A 25737-nucleotide genomic window follows, 5' to 3' on the forward strand; every position below is an offset into this window, starting at 1 on the left:
CCAAGGGTGTTTCCATTACTCTAATAATAGTTTAACAAGGATGCTATGTCAGAGAGAGAGAGAGAGAGAGAGAGAGAGAGAGAGAGAGAGAGAGAGAGAGAGAGAGAGAGAGAGAGAGAGAGAGAGAGAGAGAGAGAGAGAGAGAGAGAGGGTATTTCAACTATTTCTTCCACTTTACAAACTGAAGGATCAAAGCTAACTAGTAGTTACCTCACAAGTTCCATTATTACACTTACATGGAAAATAAGCAAGTGGTAATTCTGGAGGCATGAAATATTCCTCACATAAAGATAATACAGAGAGAGAGAGAGAGAGAGAGAGAGAGAGAGAGAGAGAGAGAGAGAGAGAGAGAGAGAGAGAGAGAGAGAGAGAGAGAGAGAGAGAGAGAGAGAGAGAGAGAGAGAGAGAGAGAGAGAAACTCCACAAATCGCCCGTGTAGTCTTTGAATAAACAAGACCACAATGCATTCACTCTATGGCACAAAAAGTCATTGAGAAGTAAAAAAAAATCACCAGACTTAAAAAGGGACAAAAAACAAGGAAGAGGAAAAGTGAAGGTAATTCTGTTACTGACCTTTAATCTTGAGCTGAGCGGCTGCCTTGAGGAGTCCAGGAAGGTCATGTGACTTTACAAGAGTCTCCCCTTTGTACATGTAGCTGATGAGGCCCCTGAGCTCCTGAAGGCTGATGTCCCGGAGCACCACCACTGGGTTGGCCTGGGACACCGTCTTGAACATCTCCTCAAACACCTCACTGCCGCAGGAGAGACACAAAGGCTAAGTTCACTGCAATGACTAACTGTTTGACTACTATAGTCTTTTTTGGGGGGTTACATTCAGAACACTTCCAAACACTGCTTCCATGAATACACTGAAAAAACAGGACAGGGATTTCTCAAATTATGCGAGGGATATGTTCCTCAAGGGATTATGTAATGTAAAAATCCCAAAGTGAACATGATTACTCAACTGAACTGTGTATGTCATAAGAGTTAAGCCTGCCAAACTGAGAGGGGTACTCATGCCCATCGTTCTCATGATTAAAAATCTAATCTGCCCACACACACATAATTACATATTTGCTTATTGTGCTATAACTCTTCTTCTCTCGAATCATACTGTAAATTTTTTCCTGCACCAAGAGTTTATTTTTCTAGAACAATGAGTTAAAGGTGCACATATCGAGTTTATGTCTAAATTTGCAGTATTAGAAAAAAGATCTGTCACATTCAAATCTATTAAAACAATGGCATCAAAGTGAAATATAACAGCTCCAGTGCGGAATTACATGGAAGAGACATCATACATCATCAAAGGAATCCTGTGTGCGACAAGAGTAATCATAAACTAAACTAATCCATTCACATTCGGTATCCATAACAGATTGTAAGTCTTTCATTACAAAGAGTCAGTACTGTGTATTCTATAATCATCCCAGCCAGCATTTTAAACAAATCCCAAAACATTACAACCTGCCCTGGTAACTGCCAAGCAATGCACTGGTGGCTGAAAGACTGGTATTCCCTAGCTGCGCTCTACCAAATCCCACAAATAACCAGTTCCGCAGGCTGATGAATACCACCCCATGGAACCGCCAGCGTCTGTTAACCATCAAGTAGCACACTGGCAGTGCCGAGACTGGTATTCACCAGCCATGCTCTACCAATTCCACCCGATGCTTCTGCCTGCCCAAGGTTATTGGTTCCTGCCCACCACAAGTAACAATGAGCTTGAAGTACCATGTGAAGGGACAGTATGTTGGCAGTACACATGGGAACACCTTTAGTTCACATCACTGAACTAAACCAGCAGCTCAACTTGATTTCCTTGACACTGTATTATTCTACATAATCTGCAAAATCTGAAAAATGACTAGGTTTTTCAGTTTGTGTTATTCCAAAATCGGATTTTCTAAACCTGCATAAATTGAGAAATCCCTGTATAGGTTTGCTTTAGCCTTTCATGCTAAAGAACTTAAATGTCAGCAATGGAAGGATTAATATACACACTCTACTGATGATGCAAAAATTCAAATACAGGCAAGCCCCGCTTAACAAACATTCACACAACGAAATTTCGCTACAATGAACGTTTCCTTTTACTACCATCTGCTCGTATAATGAACACCAAACTCATTTGAATGAAATTTAATCAAGATAATTTTTTCCAAGTTTGAAAGACCCGCCATATCACGCAAGCTGACAGGCTTTTGAATACACCAGCACCTCTCGTGGACAAAACGCACACCACTCACTCCTCTACCCTTCCCCACTCTTAGTTCAAAACAATATCAGGGTCCAGTACCAGGTCATCATCTCACGCTCAACAAGCCACCAAAACGCCCTGCAATGTCACCTAGCATTGCTAAGACCAGGAAGTCTCTTACTCTCGAAGTGAAGCTGGATATTATTCACAGACACGAGAGGCCAGAAAATTAATAGCATTGCTCGCCATCATGGCTTGACTCCATTTACTGTCTCTACTATTTTCAAGTCAGCAGACTCTATTAAGAAGGCGGGTGAGACTATATCTTTCTTGCAAGTTAAAAGATTCACCCAAACTCGTGATTCTGCAATGGAAAAATGTGGAAATGTGGTGCATAAGTTTTGTATGTGGTACAATGATGCACCCTTTGTTTACATTCCAAAGATTGCCAGCCAACGTCTTTCCCGCTCCACTTTCCCTCCCTTCATAAATCTATGATCATCAACATTATAAAGTTACTTACATACATACATCAGTGTACATTATAATGACTTAGTCTTAAATTAAACTGCTTAAATGTTTAACTTCATAATTTTTACTTTCATTAAACCTTTTACTGTACTATGATGCACTCTCACTTTGTTTACTCTCAATGGAAGTTCAAGTCAGGGGTCAAACTTGTTATATTTGGTTCGCTTAACGAACATTTTTTTTTAGGAACGTAACCCGTTCGTTACGCGGGGGTTGCCTGTATCTTCATCCATAACTAATACAGAAAGACTGGGTATTTCCATCATGCTAAACATCTGCAAGCAACATTTTCTTTTATCCCCTTCCCATCACCCACTACTGACATGAAACCAACCTAAAAAAACTAAAAATGAGCCAATGACATGATGAATTACCTTGAGGTGGCGAGAACAAGGCGGTGGGCCTGCACAAACTGCCCCTCAGCCACCAGTGTGCAGTCTGTCAGCTGGTTGTTGAGAAGGAGTCGCTCACACACAGAGAGGAAGCGCATCTCAGTGTTGCTGGAGCTCAGGTGAAGGTGGTTCATTTTCTTGGATCTGTGGACAAGACATTTTCAGCACATTGCTTCTTTCACTTGTATGTTACTAACCCTATACACTCAAAATATGGTCATTAGTCACACTATACACACACTACTGTAAGGCCAAAACAAAGGTAAGGTATCTGAGGGGACATATGAAAACTAAGATAAAAGATGGTGTTTAGATACCATACAACTACAGCTTTCTATTGAAGTAAAAAAAAACAAATAAATAAATAAATAAATAAATAAGTAAATAAATAAGTAAATAAATAAATAAATAAAAAATAAAGTAAAATAAAATAATAATAATAATAATAATAATAATAATAATAATAATAATAATGGGGCCGCCGTGGTACAGTGGAACCATGAATGCTTTGGGGTCCAAGTGATCTCCAAGGGCACAGGTTTGAATCCTGACAACGGTCTGAGTGTAGGTAGGCTTCCTTACTCAGGGTAATGGTTCCCTACTGGATGGGCTTCAGATAGGAGGTATCTAAAAAGGATACCTCCTGTACCTCATAAATTCCCATGAAAAGCCCACATGGTATAATAATAAAAAAGAAAGAAAGAAAGAAAGAAAAAATAAATAAATATATAAATAAAATAAATAAATAAATAAATAAAAAAAAGAAAGAAAGAAAGAAAGAAAGAAAGAGAAAGAAAAGAAAAGAAAAGCTAATAGAAGTAAAGCATAGATGAATTAAAGGAAAAATGTAGTTATCATGGCTACTGAGATATGTTCTGTGCACTAAAGCTAGATAAAATGACACAAACTTACTGGTCACCCTGCAGGTCCCCGAGTTTGAGCTGCGGGTGCTTTCCCCGAAGGTGGCGCAGCATGGAGGAGGTGTTGCCGTGCTTGGCCAGTTTCTCATCACAAATACGGCAGCTGACCTTGTCCGTGCCTTCCTCCTCAAAGTATTTCCACACAGTTGATCGTTTCTTCTTCACTGTTAGAAGGACACAGACTTAATTAAAGGCCAACTCACATAAGCAACTTGTGCCCCACCTTACTTGTATTCCTGCTCATCAAGACATTTGCTCCTTAATAATTGGCTAATTCTGTACCACTCTTTAGGGAACCAGCACTTAAGTGGGCCTTTTTTTAATACTATTTTGTTGCCTTTGGTTGGCTTCCCTCCTGTATAAAGAAGAAGAAGAAGAAGAAGAAGAAGAAGAAGAAGAAGAAGAAGAAGAAGAAGAAGAAAAATCTTAAGATATGCCCAACATTTTTTTAGCTCTTCCTAATCTACAATCCTTCTGCTTATGCTGTTACCCTATTTTCTCTGTTGGGTTCCTCTGGTCACAATCTCTTATCTGTATCTTACCTGAATCCAAGACACATGCCCCACAGGATAAACCACGTCACATAAACATACCATGGTGTTGAACAGAAAACCCAACATTTGAATCCTTGAATCCATGAGAAATTAATCTGAAGGGTTACGCTACTAATGGAAGAACAATGGGCATCCTTGAATCCACTCATCCACGCACCTGAGGCATCAATGGGCGGCAGCGACTCCACCACCTCCTCCGCCTGGGGCTCATCCATGGTCCAGGTGTCTTCATGGCCGCTGGGACCCTCAGTGTCCAGCAGGAGGCAGTGCATCAGCTCCGGGTGCTTGCCTCGGAGGTGCCGCAGCATCATGGAGGTGTTGCCGTGTTTGGTGAGGCGCTTGTGGCAGGTGCGGCACGACACCTTGTTCTCGCCCTCCTCCGCAAAGTGACGCCACACTGCTGAACGTTTCTTCTGCATCACACTGAGGGAAAGGTGACAGGTGGTGGTACACTAAGGGACAGTAAAGGTGACAGGTGGTGGTACACTGACAGATAGAAAAGGTGTTAGGTGGTGGTACACTGAGGAATAGTAAAGGTGGTGGCACACTGAGAAAAAATATAGGTGGCAGGTGGTGGTACACTGAAGGACAGTAAAGGTGACAGGTGGTGGTACACTGAGGGACAGTAAAGATGATAGGTGGTGGTACACTGAGGGACAGTAAAGGTGATAGGTGATGGTACATTGAGGAGTAATATGATGACCAGAAAGAACTACAACATATATGACAACAATGAATAAGGTAGAATATGAGAACAAGGAGGAGAAAGACTAGCAGCATTCAACGACAAACTTAATTAATCTACCTACTATAACTGAACCTGATATAAACCAAGATTCGTCAAGTAAGCCAGGGAATTGTGAATCAGCTAGATATAAACCAAAGGATGCGTCTTTCCTGGCTGCATTTTGTGTTCTTAGTCCAAAAGTAAATAATTATAAGCTATCTTAACAAAACAACAAAATTATCAGGATATATTGTTAACCCCTTCAGTACTGTGACAAATTTTCATATTAATTCTGGTTACTATTTAGTGATTTTCTATACACTGGTGGTCAGAGCCGAAGGCACGGTACCTGTGACATCTTATGAAGGAGATAAATGACACAAAAATTGTTTTAATCAGGGTATTCACCTAAACTAGTGATTGATAGGGTGCACTCGTGCCTTCTTGACCTTTTGAGTCTCCTGGGAAGTGAATCACCCAGGTGGTGGAGATACTGAGCGTCAATATTGTCCCATATGTCCTGAACAGCGGCTTGGAGGCGTGGGAGGGAGGAGGTATCTCTCCTTTAGCTTCAATTTTATGTACACCCAGGAATTTTTTATGGGGTTTAGGTCTGGGGAACTTGCGGGCCAAGGTTTTAAAAGGCTGACATTGCAGAAATCAAACCAGTCAACAATTAACTTTGCCGTATGGCACGGTGCACCATCTTGCATGAAGGTATCAGCATTGCACTTTTCCATACACTCATCTAACTCATCTAGAATTAGCTCAAAGTAGTTATTTTGGTTCATACAAACATTCTTAGGCAAAAACACTAATTTTTCAAGACCATAGTAAGAAAAACAACCCCACACCATCAAAGAATCTGGATTTTAATGTGTGTGTTGTGTAGCGTGGATCGTGACGGTTACTACCGGGTCTGCGGTACACATGGTTTTTCTGGTTGTCTGTAACCTGAAAGCTTGCCTCATCTGACCAACGTACCCTACGACACTTACCTAAGTCCCAATCTTTGTGCTGAGACACAAACTGCTTGCCTACTGTTAAGGTAATCATGACTGAAGCAAGGTTTTGAAACTGCGCGGCAATTCCGTTATCCCATGTCGCCTTTCACATATCTCCGCACACTCCTTTCACTCACCCCACCCAGCACAGAGGGTTCCTAGCCTAAAGTTCCTTGCTGTGTATGGGAGGGTTGGCCTAAAGCTGTCTTGAATAATGTTCAGAGTTCTCTGGCTCACACTGCGCTTACGCCCTTCAGGCTTGTAAGGTGGTGGCGTCTCTTCCTCCCTCACGATAAATTTTGGTCCAACGTTGAACAATTCTGAGACCTTTGCCAGTGTTCGCGGCAGTTTCTTGATTTGACTTATTCTCCCTCACTGAGGCACAAATGACTGAGATTTGGGCCTTACTAATTAGTTTCCTAGGTCCCATAATAGGTAGTAACAGGGCACAATGGTAAGCTCACGCATCCACAAAAAGGGCCCGTGAGGGAGGGTGAAAGAAAATTCAAATGCAATCACACGAACCACAGACGAATGTTGACTAAGGAAACATATCATCTACTTTGACAACTAGAGCTGCAGAGTTGTCAGATAGCAACATACAGCGAATCCCACCGTATGTTTAGGAGTTAAGAAGGGATGAATGAAATTTGGTCAGCGTGGAAGTTGTTGTCCCTTTCGCACCTTCCGCTCTGACCAGCAGTGTACAAGTATGGCCTTGAAACTTTGCCATTTGTTGAGTGGTTTAAAATTACCTATATGTCACCATGATACCCAGGTTCTAGGTGGTTACACCAAAGATGTGCTTTGGTGGTGATATGGGCCCTAATTTGGGTATCACCATAAATAAAATTGCCTGCGCCACTAAAGGGTGGAAGTTGAACAGCAGTTCCAATACTCTTCAAGTTACCTACAGGTGCTATAGAGCAAAAAAAAATAAATAAATAAATAAAATAAATAAATAAATGAATAAATAAATAAAAAATAAAAAAAAACCTGCTCATCACATTCATCCTGGGTGGTTTCAGTCCTTGTCTTTGCTTCATTTATTAACTTTATTTCTTGTGTGTGTGTGTGTGTGTGTGTGTGTGTGTGTGTGTGTGTGTGTGTGTGTGTGTGTGTACTGTACTGTACTTTGATTTGAGTAAAATGTTATAAAATTTTAAGTTTCTATGTATTGTGCCAAATAGATATACAAGTAGATTGATATTCACAAAAAATCATCCAAATTTTTTTTTTTAAATTACAAACCTTTTCTATACAAAAGCCTTTAACTAAATTTTATGTCACAAACAGTTACCTATAACCATAACCATCTAACAGTAACACCCCTATTCTGTCCTACTCTCTAATGCAAGAGTTAACCAGTAACTTCAGTTATTCATGTCTTTCCCTGGTAAACTCTGGAACTCCCTATTTGCTTCTGTATTTCCATCTTCCAACAACTTGACTTCCTTTCAGAGGGAAGTTTCAAGACATTTGTCCAAGACTTTTAGCTAACTATTTGAACTTTAAGGGAACTGGCAATCAAGTGGCCCTTTATTTATTTATTTATCCATTTCATTTATTACATTTTTTTTTGCCCTTGGCTGGCTTCCTTCCTTGCATGAAAAAAAAAAACAAGCCTCATTCTAACTCTAAGCACACCTAACCCAACATAAACAAAGGAGAAAACTAATTCTGCCAATGAATAAACACACTCAAGCCAAGGTACTAATCATAACCTTGGCCAATCCCAGGTTAAAAGAAGGTTTACCTGAGTGCACACCTGCCCACTGGTGTTATTCATTATGCTCAATTAAAAAAAAATCATGAGTCATTTTTTGCCCAAAACTCAGAACAAACAAACCTAGGAAAATATTACAGCCATCAACTATAACTAGACCTCTTAACTATAACTATTAGACCTCTTAACTATAACTATTAGTCCTCTTAACTATAACTAATAGTCCTCTTAACTATAACTAATAGTCCTCTTAACTATAACTACTAGACCCCTCAACTATAATTATTAGTCCCCTTCACTAAAACTATTAGTCCCAACTATATAACACAAACAGGCCTCAACTATAACCAATGCAGCCCTCAACTATAACTATTAGTCCCCTTAACTATAACTATTGGAGCCCTAAACTATAACTAATGCATCCCTCAACTGTAAATGCTCCAGCCCTCAACTATAACTATCAGACCCTTCAACTATAACTATTCCAGCCCTCAACTATAACTATTAGTCTCCTCAACTATAACTAATGCAGCCATCAACTATAAATATTAGACCCCTCAACTATAACTACTCCAGCCGTCAACTATAACTACCACAGCCCTCAACTATAAATACATCTCTATCCCACGGTTAATTAGCGCCACCTGCGGGCTTATCTGTTCAAAAAAAGACATGAATTAATGACAAAACTTTCCTTCACTCATAAATTCATCACCTACGAGGTTATAAGAAGCAAGCAAGCCAGCGACCCATACCCATCACCCCCCCATTACCCATAGGCCCATCCCCCATGTCCGGGACCCATGTCATTCCCCCCATGAGCCCCAAATTTCGGATAATCGAGGCCTATTTCAATATTAAATTTATACCAAACACTTGAATCGGAAAATGTGTTTCGTCCCTGTGCTCGAAACTGTCTCGGGCAAGATTCAGTTTTCTAATTCTCACCTAATGGAAGTGTCTCTGCTGCTCGCCACTTCACTCTCGAGCCCCCGCCAGGAGTCTCAGGTGTCACGAGGGTGTGTGTAGTAGAGCGGTGCACGAGGGAATAAAGCCTCAACAGTTCCTCCGACACTTCGCTGAAGACCCCGAGCAATAACAACAATGGCCGCCCGACAGTCTAAGTTTGCCGACCCGCTGCCGCTTTGGTTTGGAATACTTACTCAACTCTCTTTTACGCGTGGTTTTCTTATAATGAATATAATTAATGATATATTGTTGTTTTTCAATTCCTTATATTGTTTTACTTTTATATAATTGCTACTTGATGTTATTATTTTATCGTGCTTATAAAAAAAAGGTGTACATATTAGCTAATACGTAGTACATTACCTACCTAGGTGTTACATTAACTTTTTTTTACTTCCAATGTGTTCTGCGACGTTATAATAGTAAAAGTTTTCCATATTAAGAATGACTGATTGAAAAGTTTATTGTCGTATGCGGAAGTATAACAACAGAGGGAGGAAGGAGCCTACCAGCATTGCCGCGGGCATAAGATACAAAACAATACACAAATTACACGAAGAAAGTTACACGACAAAACTTTTTAAAGGCTTTGGAAATAAAATTAATATTCAGCTATCAAAGGACGACCAGAAGGACTGACCAATGAAGAGTGGGCAACACACACACACACACACACACACCTTTATTACCAAGGGACAAACTACACGAGAAGCTATTCTTGAGTCCAATATCCGTGAGTTTGGCAGAGTTCAGAAGCCAGGAAACGAGCACAGGTACAGAGATGTTAAGTGTCTGCCATACGTGTCACCATGTACACTGTTCACACAATGATGTCCATCGAGACTACCAGTGTGGCAGCAGTGCACCAGCTCAGCACTTATATTACTACTTACATGGTGCTTAATTTTCCTCCTGACATAACTCATGGTGTACTGTGAGCATGAGGTCACTGTCTCGTCCTGAAGGCCACGCTGGACCAGGCTGTCTGCCCCTTCATTAGGCTGGCCAAGGTTGTCCATTGTTGTGCTCTAAGCTTAATTAATTTCGTCAACTGTCATTTCGTTTTCTTTTTCCGCATGTTTGATATTTATATTGCTATTGTAGTATATGGTTAGTTTATCCAATCTAATCACATAATTATTTATTTATTCATTTATTATTTTCTTGTGATGGACCAATTGTAGTCATTGTTTAAACTGACTATAAACATACCACATGAACGCACCTGTATGTTTATGTAGTGCATGCTGCTGTGGTCAGTAAAATAACGATAAAATCCAGGTGAGAAGGTATCAAGGTGAAGTGGACCGACGCATCAGCAAACCTTGGCTACTCTCTGGTTGATGAGCGCTGCCTGGCTGTTCATTGACGCCCAGAGTAAACTTGCTCACTACGTACTTGGAATAAACAAGCTTAGGTCAAGGTAACCATCACTATTGCACCCCAATCACCTGCTTGATTAGTTTCACCTGAGATATTATATAATAACAAGGAATTAAAAAACCTACAAATAAATTAACAAACCTTCCCAAACTCAAACACTGCAAACTTCCGATGATATGAAGAAAAGCAAGCAAACGGCTGACCCCCCCCTGCCCCATCCCCCACTACCTTCCCATACTTCATTCCTCATGTTGATTATAATGTGTGTGAGATTCACCACCACAGTCGTCTGCTGGTCACTCAGCCAGCCTTCCCATTACGGAGTGGATCAAGCTCAGAGCTCAAAGACCGATCTTCGGGTAGGACTGGTGAGACCACAACACACTCCACACACCGGGAAAGCGAGGCCACAACCCCTCGAGTTACATATCTTACCTATTTACTGCTAGGTGAACAGGGGCTATACATAAAGGCTTGTCCATTTGCCTCACCGCGCCCGGGATTCGAACCTGAGCCTTTTCGGTTGTGAGTCGAGTGTGCTAACCACTACACTACGCGGTGTGTGTGTGTGTGTGTGTAATTCACCTCGGTTGCTTGCTGGTCACCCAGCCAGTCTTCCCCATTACGGAGCGAGCTCACAGCTCATAGACCGATCTTCGGATAGGACTGAGACCACAACACACTCCACACACCGGGAAAGCGAGGCCACAACCCCTCGAATTACATCCCGTACCTATTTACTGCTAGGTGAACAGGGGCTACACATTTAAGAGGCTTGCCCATTTGCCTCGCCGCCTCCGGGACTCGAACCCGGACCCTCTCGAGTGTGAGTCAAGCGTGCTAACCACTACACTACGTGTGTGTGTGTGTGTGTGTGTGTGTGTGTGTGTGTGTGTGTGTGTGTGTGTGTGTGTGTGTGTGTGTGTGTGTGTGCAGTATAATAATATAAATCATAGTCTACTTATGTAAATGTGACTGATGTTATTTGCGTACTAAACTAATGAAATCAAATTCCACACTACTCACTGGCTCATCCTTTTCTCCAGAAGAGGAAAGGAGGAAAGAAGACGTGTGGAGATAAAGAGAGAGAGGATGTGAGAAGGTAAGTAAATAGAGCGAGGATGAGATGGGGAAGTAGGGGGAGGAGGCGCAGATGTATCAAGGACGAGACGGGGGCCAGCTGTTTACCTTGGAATCCTGTTCAGCGTCCGTCTCATGAGGACACACCCCGTCCTACTTGGTTATAGTTAAGAGCTAAGGAACACAAAGGAAGCCACAAGTAGCCAGCAATCCTACAACTTTCTTTTAGTGTGTGTGTGTGTGTGTGTGTGTGTGTGTGTGTGTGTGTGTGTGTGTGTGTGTGTGTGTGTGTGTGTGTGTGTGTGTGTGTGTGTGACATTTCACACGAATGATATGGGAAAGTGTAAAATCAAAGCAATTAAGAACAAAAGAACGTAAGAATATAATGTAAGCTTCGGGAACCCATCAGGTGGCAGTCCTTCTTTGAAACCTACTTACCTGTTTCCACCTGGCATAGTCTTCCATGAATTTGTCTTGTTCCCTTAAAGTTCCCTAACGATTCGACACCATCAGTCCGTTACTGAGTCTATTCCATTAATTCTTGTTTGGTATGCGATCTATACATGTTTCATTTATTCATTATGGCTCAAATAAAACATTCTACATATACATATTCATACAAAATTATAATAATAACAATAATAAACACATCAACAGTCATGAAATAAAGAAGCAATGAACATACTTAGAGGCAGAGCTAATACTTGGATTACGAATACTATTAGAATTACATTACAGCGTCAATGAAACGGCTCACATTGCGTCTATCACAAGAAATTTGGGAGTTTAAGAAATAATAACACCATTTCACATTAACTGTACAGCTGGATACATCAAATGAGTTATGCACTATGTAAACCAAAATAATGAAAACGAATTTCGATGTTACGATATATGAATAAATAAATAGCTAAATAACGATGATTACGACGCGAGTGACGAATATAACGACGCGATTCCACGATAACGATGAGAGTTCCCACGATGAGATTCTATTATGATAACGATGCGATTCCAGTTTCCACGATAACGGTAAGAGTTTACACGATAACGATACGATTTTCTATAATAAAGATGCGATTCCAGTTTCCACGATAAAGATAAGAGTTCCCGCGATAACGATACGAGTTTCCACCATAACAATGCGATTCCACGATAACGATAAGTTTCCACGATAACGATGCAATTCCAGTTTCCAAGATAACGATGCGATTTGAGTTTCCTCGATAACGATACGGTTCCAGAAAAACGATACGAGTTTCCACTATAACGATGCGATTCCAGTTTCCACGATAACGATGCAATTCCATCCACGGTAACAATGCGAGTTGCCACCGTAACAGTGCGAGTTTCCACGATAATGATGTGGGCGTAGTGATACCTGTACGCCATTTAAGTCTATCTCTCACACAGGTACCAGGACGTATTTGAGTATTTGAGTGGCACAAGAACATGACTAACAAAATCTTTATAACATGCAAGGGTTCCTCCTGGTCACATCAATTAATGTTACCATCCTTTATCTGTGATGACTGAAATGATACGTGTTTCTTGTACGTCAATCAGCATTAAATGAAAAGTTCGAAATCAAATATGGTAGTTTATGGAGAAAGGTTCGATTACCGTTTTCCTGAGGTGACCGTACAGCAGCAGCACGTAGCCCACTGCAGGGCTGAGGCTGCACAACGGGGTGGACAGCAAGCCCGGGTGTGGGCTGATAGGCAAAGAGCGGGAAGGCGGCGATGTTGGCCATACATTTGCAGGCAAATTCCTCGCGTGCAAGTTTCAGACTGGCTGTTCTCCCCCCCAGCCAGTTCCTTGCATGCAAGTTCGATGGCCATCATCCTTTCGTAAGGAATGTTCCTCACTCTGTACTTATCCCTTCAGTCATTCTTCTTTGTACTTATTTTAATAAAGCTACAGTATATCCTTCCTGTAATGGGGCCATGTTACATGTACAGCACAACAGACGAGCGCCAAATAAAACTCTAATATTACTTCGGGACTTCTACTTTTAACACCTACAAATCAATCCTCATCGCTCCCTCATGTACTTTATTTCTGGCCTCTATGCACCGCTTCCTCTGACGGAGATCACAACGAACTTACTTAAGCTCCAAAATCTTTTTCGTTCTGATCTTGCCACAGTCTCATTGTTAGCTGTATGGGTTTCATGAACACTTATACCTTAAGAACCATATATAATTAAGCCAAAAGAGCACTCACGACACTCATCAACATTCATAAATTAACTGAAGCCACCTGCATCTATTTGCGCCTCTGCGATAGCACAGGTAGATACATAAAGTCATCACGTCACCACCATGAAGTTTCTAAAAAAATCTAAGAGGGATGGGAGGGATCAACTTGCTAAAACGCAGCATCTTTTAGAGTTTCAGGGCAGTATGATGGACAACTAATTACTGTGTATTTCTACTTAATCACAGTCTATCTAGTGAGATTAATGTTTACTGTGCTGCCAGCGTTGGTCTATAGAATTATTTCGAAACTGAGAACTAGGGAGCGAAGAGACAAGCTGGCAACCTCACCGCACTTTCACTTCCTACGGATTTCTTTCTTGCCGTTCAGTACTGCATTGAGATCTCGCACGGGGAGTCGTGTGGCCGCGCCCGAGACCCATTCCTCAACATGCTCAAGTCACCTCTTCTCTTAGCCTCCCCAGTGTTCAGCGTATGAGTGACGAGCGCGATAAAACAAGAAAACAAAGAAAATGAGAAGTATTGTGGATATATAGAAGCGGAAATACTTTAAAATTCACCAATATGCCAAGGCCGCGAGGTGGTGGTAGTGGTGGTGATGGTGTTTGGGTGTGTGTGGTGGTGATGACACTTACGGTGCTATGGGGGACTAGTGAAGTGACAGCAGAACCAAAATTTGAATGTCCACCCACAACCAAGTATTTCTTCCCTTGTAACTGCACGGGAGGGGGAGAGAGAGGTATATATATAAGCTGCGATAACACGAATCTCGCCTCTATAGCAGTGGGCCTCGCTAACATCAGGCTGCCAGTGGAGGAGCTTCGCATGAATAAATGTCACTTCAAGAAGCTGTACGGCGATGTATTCAACAACGTCCTTCTCATTAATCTGGTGATCGAGGACACGCCCTTGGAGGAAATAGGAAAAGATGTGTTCAGGCCAATCAGTGACACTCTCACTGTGCTCAAGATCCACAGGGCGCCCATCACCACTGTGCCCACGGCCGCCCTCTCACACCTCAAGGAACTGAAGGTGAGGGAAGCGTCTTTATATGTGTGTCTATTGATTCTTAGATGAAGTGTTGAAATGCTCAGTTTTCTTATCTTTAATTTTTCAACGTGGAAATCAAAGTGACAATTAATGAAAAAGCAAATATAATATCGGCATTAATTTGATATATTAAAATGATTAAATGATTAGTAAGTAAAGCAGTTTATTTTCATTTATTTATCTTTTTAATATGATAAAGTATTTGAATGATGTTAAGCTCTCCCTCCCTCAAATTTAAAGAAAAGTATAAATTACGTGAGAAACAACAGTGGAACCTAAAAAAATCGTAGAAATAAACTCCGTAATGTAAGCCAAATAGAACATAAATAGCGAGAGTGCAGGTAATACTAAGTACAGTACAACACACACACACACACACACACGGATGAATCAAAAGTCCTTGAACTCTAACCTTTGATCACTCCAACTCATTACTTCCCGCTTGTCCCGTTACAATTATCCTCTCTTCCACTGCCACTCCCCAGCCAGCATGTCCGCACCTCTCCCCACAGCTATAATATTGATCTCTCTCCACCACTGCCACTCATCTCCCAAACACGACCTCACCTCTTTCCTTCTACCTCACCTTATACATATCCCTGTTCCAGTTTGATCTTATATATGTTTCACCATCCAGTATGTTTATTCTATTGCACACACACACACACACACACACACACACACACACACACACACACACACTAGTAATTATTTTTTATTTAGTGTCGATATATTTGTTTATGATTAGCGACTCACGGAACAGGATCTTTTCACCCAGTTTTGGCTCAGGGTCCGTATTCAGAAAAGCTTTGCTCTGTCACCACGACTATTTTCACAGGCCACAGAGATGAATAGCGGGATTCTCAAGAGTGTTTCTTCAGTAAATAATGTAGAAATCTTGTCACTCTGCCTCTAACACCGTAAAAAAAATACCTAAAAACTTGTGTACACTGAAATAAAACCTGAAATAATGGAGATGAAGTACAGAAGTCTTTCAGAATACGAGCACAGACACGTACTTTGAAGAAATCTACCCTATTCTCTCACACAGTCAATTGAAACCAGATCTCAACTCACGTATTCTTGACCTTTTTCTTTTTCCCTTTGCCTCCTCAGCTGCTGGAAATCACGCAAGCCAACCTGACCACAATACCCTCCGCCGCCTTCGCTGGACTGAAAAACCTCGTTATCCTTACCCTGAGTAACTGCAGTCTGAATAATATACACAAGAATTCTCTGCAGGTATGTATTGAGAGAGAGAGAGAGAGAGAGAGAGAGAGAGAGAGAGAGACTTCTTTTTCTTAATTTTAGATAACAATATACTCTCGTATTTCAAGCTTTTAATTGTTTGTATTATCTCCTTTAGAAATTCACGGTCTGGCTTTTTAACCTACAGCTATAGAAGATATCACGAGTTAATTAATGTCTCGCCTGTTAGATGCTTGTATTGTCGTAATTTGTGTGAAAAAACAATAATAATGAATGATAAATAATAAATAAATAAATAATAAACAATGATATCTTTTCATACACTTAACCCCTTCAATACTGAGGACACATTTTTACCTTGAGATTTGTGTGCGATTAGACCATTTTATTGACATTAGGAACGGTCTATGGAGGTCAGAAGATTAATGGTCAGAATCTTCACTATCTTAATCCCTCACATGAGTTTCTGAAGGTGTATAAAATCACTAAATAGTACGCAGGTGAATATGGAAACGCATTATAGCACTGAAGGGGTTAAGATCAAAATATTGTCATTATTTATAAAAAAAAAAAAAAAAAATAATAAGACGTGGACAACTTTGAATCTCACAATTTATGAATACCGTTTTATATACTTAAGATCAACATATTTTTTTTCACTCCTTTCTGTATGTTAGATATTTGTTATACGTACAGCATCATTCATTCAGTCAGTCATACAATCCTAAATATTTCTCCTGACTCATCTATTCAACTTCCTTAGGGCCTCACCAACCTGAAGAAGATCAACCTGAGCTACAACAACCTGAAGAATGTCCCCAATGGAGTGTTCAGGGGCAAGAGGCAGATGAAGGTGCTCGATCTGGCTCACAACAAGTTTAACAAGCTGGATTCAAAGTACTTCCAGGTATAGCAGACTGAAAAGTGTTACATTGGTGGTGGTGGTAGTAGTAGTAGTAGTAGTAGTAGTAGTAGTAGTAGTAGTAGCAGTAGCAGTTGTAGAAGTAGCAACAACAATGATAAAGATGATGATAACAATAATAATAGTAATAATAATAATAATAATAATAATAATAATAATAATAATAATAATAATAATAATAACAACAACAGCAATATAACTAATTCTCTCCACTACACCCAACAATTGTTCTTCATTTAATAACGACAGTAACAATACCACTTCTCCATTTCACACTCTAATTAATCACCACTCTTACCTTTCACCTTCAAATTCTGAGCAATAGCACCACAGCACATACATTCTACACTTTTTACTTCTTACCTTTATTTTATCTCCAAGTTGCCTTCCTCTATCTGATCCAATGACACTCTTCACAGGATATCAACCTTTATTTTCTCTCCTAGTTGCCTTCCTCCATCTCATCCCATGTATCTCTTCACAGGATATCAATCAGCTGACGTGGTGCAACATGTCACACAACGAAATCAAGAACTTTGGCAGGAACCCCTTTGCCCGCAACCAGGTCCTCGGGTGGCTGTCCCTCTCCCACAATCAGCTCACGAAGATTGACGCCCGCACCTTCAGATCCATGCGTTTCATGCGCCGTCTTTACCTGAGTGACAACAATATTACATCGGTTAGTGTGTGTGTGTGTGTGTGTGTTTTATTTTTCTTATCTAATTTATTTTTACAGGATCAACTTAAGCTTATAGTGTCCTATCTTTTTGTTATTTTTTCATATTTATATTCGCAGTACGTATGTTCCTTGTATATACACAATTTCTTCAGCCAATGTAGATATTCCAAAGGCTGATTGCTCTGTAAGGAAAACCATATATTTCCACATTTTTCTTTGTTCTTCTTTTATACAATTTTTATTCTGTCTTCTTAGTGTTGATGTGTATGTGTGAATGTGTGTGCCTTATCAAGTTACATTTATTTATAGTCCAAAGCCTATTAATTCTTCATCTTGTTCTCTATTCCAAGTACTTTTTATGTTTCTTTGTGTGAGGCGCTTTTTGTATGTCACGCTACACCTTCCCTTTCTTGTGCCCATCTCTCTTTTTGTCACAAGAATAATATATGATTTCTTTTTTGTTTCTCTTTGATTCTTTTCCATACTTATTTTGTAATGAACGTCTCACTCTGTCCAATTCTATTGCAGCAGTTTTTGCCTCACACTTTCCTCTTCCTTTCAGGTTGGCCGCGGTGCCTTCGGAAACATTCGGAGGATAGCCACAATTGACCTTGCACGGAACCAGCTGCCAGCTGTGGACGGAAGAATCTTTGTGGACTTTGAGTTTTGTGAAGAAATCAACTTAGCAGAAAACAAGATACGAACTATAAAGAGTAATGCCTTTGTCAACTTGTTCCTAGTAGCTGTCAACATAAGTCACAACCAGATCGACACAATAGAGCCAGATGCATTTGTCAATACTAGGAACATCACTATACTTGACCTCTCGTATAACAACATCAGCAAGATACCCAAGGAATCTTTCCCGGGAGAATACAGTTACATGACAGACTTACGGTTACAGTTTAATAACATCTCCACGCTGGCAGATGTTCCCTTCCACTTCTCAGGTGTGAAGATCGTTAACCTCACCTATAACAGACTTGAGCACATCCCCAGAAGAACGTTTCCAAAGTTATATGAACTTCACACACTCGATTTCAGCCATAATCGACTAAATAAGATAGACAGAAGTGTGTTTTCCAACCTCTACTCTATCCGGCAAATGGATTTCAGCTACAACAACATGACAACTCTCTTTGGAAGCATCTTTGGCACCCTTCCAACACTTCTCAAACTGGACATATCACATAATAGGATAAACAGAATCGCTCGTGCCATGTTTGCAAACCTGGTGTCTCTTCGGGAGCTTTTCCTGAACAACAATGAGATAAGTACCATTCCTTTGATCCCACAGTCCCTCAATTACCTCCACCTGTCCCACAACAATCTCTCCAGCCTTCCATCAGCACACACTTGGCCTCAGATGAACGCTCTTCTTTACCTGGATCTGGATGATAATGAACTTGGTGACACTCTGGAATCTGGCTCCTTCCGTAACCTGAACTCTCTGCGATACTTGAAACTACGTAATAACTCCATCACAACTCCCCCTTGGCAGGCATTTGCAGAGCTACAGACCATCCAGTATTTGTATCTTGACCACAATAAGATACAGAATTTAACCCGGGGTGCCTTTGGTCGTCTCCCAGTGGTGTTTGAGTTGTCTCTATCGCATAATGGCATGAGGAACATAAGTAAGCAATCATTTGAGGGCCTACTGCAGCTACTAATGCTTAATCTCTCCAGCAATGCCCTCTATCATATCCCCAATGAAGCATTCCGAGGGTGTGTCTCTATGCAGTCCATTGATCTGTCTCATAATTTCCTGAAAAAGATTGACAATGAAACAAATGGACTCCTGGATGACCTGCTCTCCATCCGCCACATCAACGTCTCACACAACCAGTTCGGCACAGTGTCCAAGAAAATGTTCCCATACCACAAATGGATCCCGTACAATGTTCAAACAGTCGACATGAGCTACAACATGATGCCCGTGCTACACAAGAACCTCCTCATTGGGTTACAGAACGTGAAAAAACTCAATATCTCACACAATATCGTCAACATCATTCGTCCAAGTGTCATTGGTAACCTGACCTATCTGGAGGTTCTGGATCTCTCTTATAATGACCTTGAAGCCCTAGGGAACAGTGTGTTTGGGAGAGGGAAATCCCTACGTGAGGTGCATCTACAGCACAACCATCTCATCTCCATCCCAGCACCTGTCTTCATGTCCAACGAGAACCTTACCTACCTGGATGTACGAAATAACAACCTTCACGTTTACTATGAAATATTTGTTCCTCGAGTGATCAACGGAACAAGGATCAGATATTCGGAGAACCCAGTGGAGTGTGACTGTACCCTCCGCAGAGTGAGAGCCTGGCTGGACACCTGGCTTGGCTCTGAGAAGTGGCAGGATATAGTGTGTGCAAGCCCTCTGCATCTCACTGGTCGGTCGTTACCCTCAATATCAGAGGAGGAGTTGAGGTGCAATGATGACCGTCGAGCCAGTGATCTATACCAGGTGAGTAACACATCTTTATTTACCTTCTTTCAAATTAATCTTTCCTTATATTTTCCCCACTTAGTATTATTTTTGTTAAATTTACTATATAATTGTGTTATATTCCTCCATTCTGAAGTCTCTCTTAAGAGTACGCTCTACTTTCAAGCAATTCTTCTATACTAATGCCTCTCCATTCTTTTTTTCACATTTACCTTTAGTTGGTGTAAACATTTTTCTAAACCTGTATGACAATTAATCCATTTAATTTCACATTTATCATCTTCAGTAACTTTTGACATCCTTGAAAAAATCTAAACTCTTTTTTAATCTACCACAGCATCTCATTCACCTCAACCAGTCTCTCAACACTATTCCAACCACACAGGTCAACCCAGACATACGCTTTCGGCTGTCAGGACATAACCCAGACCAGATGGAGAAGCTGGATGTGTCCTGGTATGTCACCACCCAGGAGGACGTTGGTGGCTTCAATGTGACTGTGTACAACATGACCTCTGGCAAGAATATCGCCTCCAGCGTCCTCTCCTACTCCAGCAGACGGGAGAAATTTTCCGAAGTGCCAAGAGGAAGGTGAGTGTTGAGTCGATACATAGACTCCTTCATAGATAGACAAAAAGACACACAAGTAAAGATAGAGAGGGACACAAATTGATGCATATATGTATATTTTCAAACATTCTAAAACCTGCAGTGCCTTCTATTCCAAGAAATCAGGTAAATTTTCTGAAGTGCCAAGTGAGTGTTGAGAGAGAGAGTTGACAAGTAGATTCACTCATAGACAAGCAAACAGACATAGAAACAAAGATAGATATGCATACATACATATATATCTTTAAACATTCTGAAACGCAGTGTCCTCTCCTACTCCAAAGTGCCTATATAGTGAGTGTTAAAAGAGGGTTAACTTCAAGACTGAGAGAAAAAAAAAGACAAATGGCTGCATACAAAGATACTTTAAACCATCCATAACGTTAAACCCTTCCATCATCTTTACAGGTACAGAGTTTGCATTGGCACCCACGACTCCCTTCAGAAAAAACGTGCCCTCCAGCCAGCCCAGTGTCATGGTTTCTTCGTCAGCCAAGCCCACACACACCACACCCACTCCATCCCTGCCATGATTCTTGCCCTTGTGCTTCCATTATTACTGATGCGATGATTATATTTTCCCTCCTATCCCATTCTTCTCTTCCCCAATGTTTCAGTAATTTCTTGGAATGTATTTTGTTACTGCTGTTAGAAATTAGTATTCCACACAACCTAAGGGGAATTTAATAAAAAGATAATGTGAATAAGAAATTTATAGGAGAAACCGGTAAATTAAATTAATCACCAGACTCTTACCCGGCAGTTATGGCTGGGAGCACTCACCCCCACATTTCAGTGTTCCAGCTGCCAATGAATAGCTAGCTAGCTACAGGACCTGCAACCTCTAAGCTAACATTAACAGCTAAAACCTTATCTGGCTTTCAATACGGTGGGAGTATCGAGTCTAGCGGGATCAAGTTCTCCTGCACGTGGTAGCTTTTGTGTAGTCAAGAGGACGAGCGGTGATGTTAATGCCTTGGCAGTTGGGAAGAGAGTGTGCGCCAGCGCACTAGCCGACCCCAAAATGTTGCCAAGTTTTATGAATAAATTATGGTAATTAGGCCTAATTGATGATGAAACTTCAGAGTTTTGCGTATCTATGGTTTGTAGGCATACTTATATAAGTAGAAATAGGGTTTACATAGCATTTCGTTACATACTGGGTATAAAATAGAAAATAATTGCTGTATAAACATAAAATACATAATTTGACGTATTTGGCGGCCATCTTGAAAAATGGGACTTACGGGACAAATTTGAGATGGCACTATATCTAAATCTTAAAAGTATGTATACTTTTAAGCCAATTTTCATGCTTTTAACCCAAAATGCACAATTCTTACTAATTTTCTACATAAGGCCCCCCACTATTTAATGGCTTAAATGTTTATCATAATTTTATTTTAATATATATAAATGGAATAACCCGAGGGAAGCAACGATTTGCCATCAGTAAATTGATTTATTCATCCTTTATTTCAAGGTTAATTCCAACACTGCTAAAGTGAATGCCACTAGAGCAGTGTTTCTTAACGTGGGCCATATGCACCCCCCTCCCCTGAGGGCTATGAGAAATTTTCAGGGGCCACATAGCAAAATTAGGAAAATAGGGATGCCAGGGGTGGGGAGAGCAAAGGGGGTCATACAACTTCCTACGTTTGCGTTGCTCATATAAGCTTAATATTTTCATATTTGTTTTATGTCAGCGTCTTTTTTTTGCTGCAATCCTGCTGGTAACATTCACTTCCCATGAGTTGGCAACCCTGGATCCAGGATTGCTATGTTCATGGTACAATAACGAGAGTTGTTATTGTACCATGGCTTTTACGGTTATTTTGTCCCATTTTGGTCCGTTTGTCCTGCAATTTTCCTGAAAAATGACAGACTTAATCTGCTACTTTTACTTCCCAAGATGTAGTAAGTTGGGAGGGGGGGAGAGCAACGAGGACTCAAATTAGCTTGGAGGGGGCCAGTGGCGATAAAAGGTTGAGAAAGCCTGCACTACAGTCTGTTTTATAAAGGGAAGAGAAGGAGGGTCAGTAGGGAAAGACTCGTCCATTTACTTAATCTTATTTTCATGGCAACTATATAACTTTTCCTTTTTTTTCCCCCATTTCTAACTCAACTGTGATATACGTTAATTTTTTTTTTTCCATTTCCATTTTTTCTTCAGAAGGATCAATGTAATGCCACAACTCTGCATGTAAATTATTACCATTATTTGTAAACCAATACCAAAATCAAGGGAAAAACAAAATAGAATGAAGTTTTATAATGACCGAGGATTATGACACGCTTATTTTGATTAATACAGTATACATCATGTAGTACCATTCCATATTCTATACAATTCTATTCACATACATTACTATAGATCATATTGTACACTATATAGATACATATTTCTTTATACATATGTACATTTCTCATACACACACATGTTCATTTTTATATAAAGGCGATTTCAAAGTTGTGTTTCATTGTATACTGACCTTTGTGACGATATGGCGTGAGGGGAGGGGAGTGAAGAACAAAAGGAAGAATGAAACAAACGGTAAGTAAGTAATAAAGAAAGAGAGAGAGAGAGAGAGAGAGAGAAATTGATGCGGAATAAAATGTGGGGAAAGAAATTATCTCTCTCTCTCTCTCTCTCTCTCTCTCTCTCTCTCTCTCTCTCTCGTTCAACACAGGTACATGCAACATATATCCGACGAAAGACACGAATACGAAAAAAAAAAAAAAAAACATGAGACCAAAAACGAAGCGCAATAAATCAAACGAGAATCTGATCAGCATAAAAAAAAAAAAAAAAAATACACACCAGAATAAACAAAGATAAACAAGAGGATGGACAGACAATTGACAATCAGCATTCATAAGACAGCGAATACTCCTGGAAAACATGTGCCTATCGCCTACTTATTCACGGGCATGCTTGTTAATATGATGAGACGCGTGCTTATGGGGGTGAGTGTGGGTGAGGCGGATGGGTAAGCGTGGATGAGAGGGATGGGTGAGTGTGGGTGAGAGGAATGGATATAATGGATGAAGGGACAAGAAGGAGGAGAAATGATGCTAGTAACTTGTGTAACGTGGGAGAGAGAGAGAGAGAGAGAGAGAGAGAGAGAGAGACACACACACACACACACACACACACAGATAAGTGTGTTCACCACGGTCGTCTGCTGGTTACCCAGCCAGCCTTTCCCCTACGGAAAGAGCTCAGAGCTCGTAGTGACCGATCTTCGGGTAGGACTGAGACCACATAACACACAACACACCAGGAACACACCAGGAAAGCGAAGCCACAACCCCTCGAGTTACATCCCGTACCTATTTACTGCTAGGTGAACACACCCCACACATTAAGAGGCTTGCCCATTTGCCTCGCTGCTTCCCGGGACTTGATTCCGGGCCGTCTCGATTGTGAGTCGAGCGTGCTAACCACAACACTACGCAATGTGTCTGTCTGTAATTCACTTCGGTCGCCTGCTGGTCACCCAGCCAGTCTTCCCATTACGGAGCGAGCTCAGAGCTCATAGACCGATCTTCGGGTAGGACTGAGACCACAACACACTCCACACACCGGGAAAGCGAAACCACAACCCCTCGAGTTACATCCCGTACCTATTTATTGCTAGGTGAACACACCCCACACATTAAGAGGCTTGCCCATTTGCCTCGCCGCGCCGGGACTCGAACCCGGCCCTCTCGATTGTGAGTCGAGCGTGCTAACCACTACACTACGCGGTGTGTGTGTGTGTGTGTGTGTGTGTGTGTGTGTGTGTGTGTGTGTGTGTGTGTGTGTGTGTGTGTGTGTGTGTGTGTGTGTGTGTGTGTGTGTGAGTAAACCACAACCACTTTATAAACCTACAGAAAAACCTGATAATTTTTAAATACAGAACATAAGAAAACTGGATTCACTTCTACAAACCAATTATACGTATGTGGGTGCACAGACAGACAGACATACAGATGGGCACGTATAATAGAGCAAGGAGGTCTCGAAAGCAGGCAGGCAGACAGACAGATAGACAGGTAAGCGAGGCAGGTGAGTGGGTGGGTGGGTAGGTGAGTGGATTGAGGGTGGGTGGGAGGGACGCGGCGTGAGGGAGGGAAGAAAATAACCAGGTCTCACAGTTCCCTCTGCCCCGCCGTCGCCTTCAGACACCAGGTAAGATACTCCTCCTCCTCCTCCTCCTCCTCCTCCTCCTCCTCCTCCTCCTCCTCCTCCTTTCTCCCCTTCAACGGCATCATACTGGATAACACATAATAATCTGATGGGGTTCATTCTTTCCGTGTCATTTTGCTGTCCTAATCCTTTTCTTTTTTATTATTCTTTAACTTCTTACTTATGTTTATTTCCATTTGTTCTTCGACTTTTTCATATATTATTTCTCTATTTTTTTTTTGTGCTGCTTCGATGTTCTCACAATCCTCATTTCTTTTTTTTTTTTTTTTTTTTTTTCATTATCTTTATTTCAATTTGCTCTTTAACTTTCTAAATAATACTTCTATATTTTTCCTGTGTTCTTTTGATGTCCTCTTAATCCTCCTTATGTTTTCTTTCTTTCTTTTTTTTTTTTTTTTTTACTCCTTCCTCATCTTTATTTCCATTTGCTCTTCAACTTTCCAATGTTTCTCTACTTTCCAAACATCAAACGGAATGACATACAACAAATCTGACGCCAGTTACTCTCCATTGTGTTATTTTGCAGTTCTCCTTCTTGTTATCCCGAATTCTTAAAAAAAAAACACCTCCCCTTTCTGCCTTATCTATTCTCATTTGCTCCTTTCCAACTTTTCAAATAATGCTTCTCTTTTTTGGTGTTCTTCATTAATTGTCTAAAATATATATATCGCTTTTTTTTTCCTAATTCATTCCTTCGTGAGTCTAATAGTTTAACATTAATTCTCATTTGCTTCCCTACTGCACTGAAGAATATATATCATCTTTCCTCCTCTTTTTATCATTTACTTTCATCTTTCACACAACATATTTCTATTCGTATTATGTCCAATTCTTTTTTTTTATCTCATATGTCCAATAATAGTCTGACAAGTATTTCTTTTCTGTTTTTTTGTATTAAATCAAACTCTAAATA

General features: G+C 40.7%; 2 protein-coding genes across 2 annotated transcripts in view; one reads left to right on the top strand and one right to left on the bottom strand.

Annotated features, from left to right (window-relative positions):
• Positions 1–9175, bottom strand: part of LOC123512550 (transcription factor GAGA-like) — a 61082-nt gene extending 51907 nt beyond the window's left edge. The window contains 5 exon segments of the mRNA XM_045268976.1: positions 574–752; positions 3109–3270; positions 4039–4210; positions 4758–5023; positions 9006–9175. Of these exon segments, the coding sequence (XP_045124911.1) occupies positions 574–752; positions 3109–3270; positions 4039–4210; positions 4758–5019 (775 nt within the window). The 5' untranslated portion in view covers positions 5020–5023; positions 9006–9175.
• A 4893-nt stretch (positions 9176–14068) lies between these two features.
• On the top strand, positions 14069–23101 carry LOC123512776 (chaoptin-like). The gene is made up of 7 exons (XM_045269352.1): positions 14069–14740; positions 15875–16000; positions 16731–16874; positions 17374–17568; positions 18131–20041; positions 20409–20614; positions 21041–23101. The coding sequence occupies exons 1-7, from the start codon at positions 14273–14275 to the stop codon at positions 21201–21203; spliced, it is 3213 nt and encodes a 1070-aa protein (XP_045125287.1). The 5' UTR covers positions 14069–14272; the 3' UTR covers positions 21204–23101.
• Positions 23102–25737: the final 2636 nt, after the last annotated feature.

The sequence above is a fragment of the Portunus trituberculatus genome, chromosome 34 (genome assembly GCF_017591435.1).
Source record: "Portunus trituberculatus isolate SZX2019 chromosome 34, ASM1759143v1, whole genome shotgun sequence".
In the NCBI taxonomy this organism is placed as follows: domain Eukaryota; kingdom Metazoa; phylum Arthropoda; class Malacostraca; order Decapoda; family Portunidae; genus Portunus; species Portunus trituberculatus.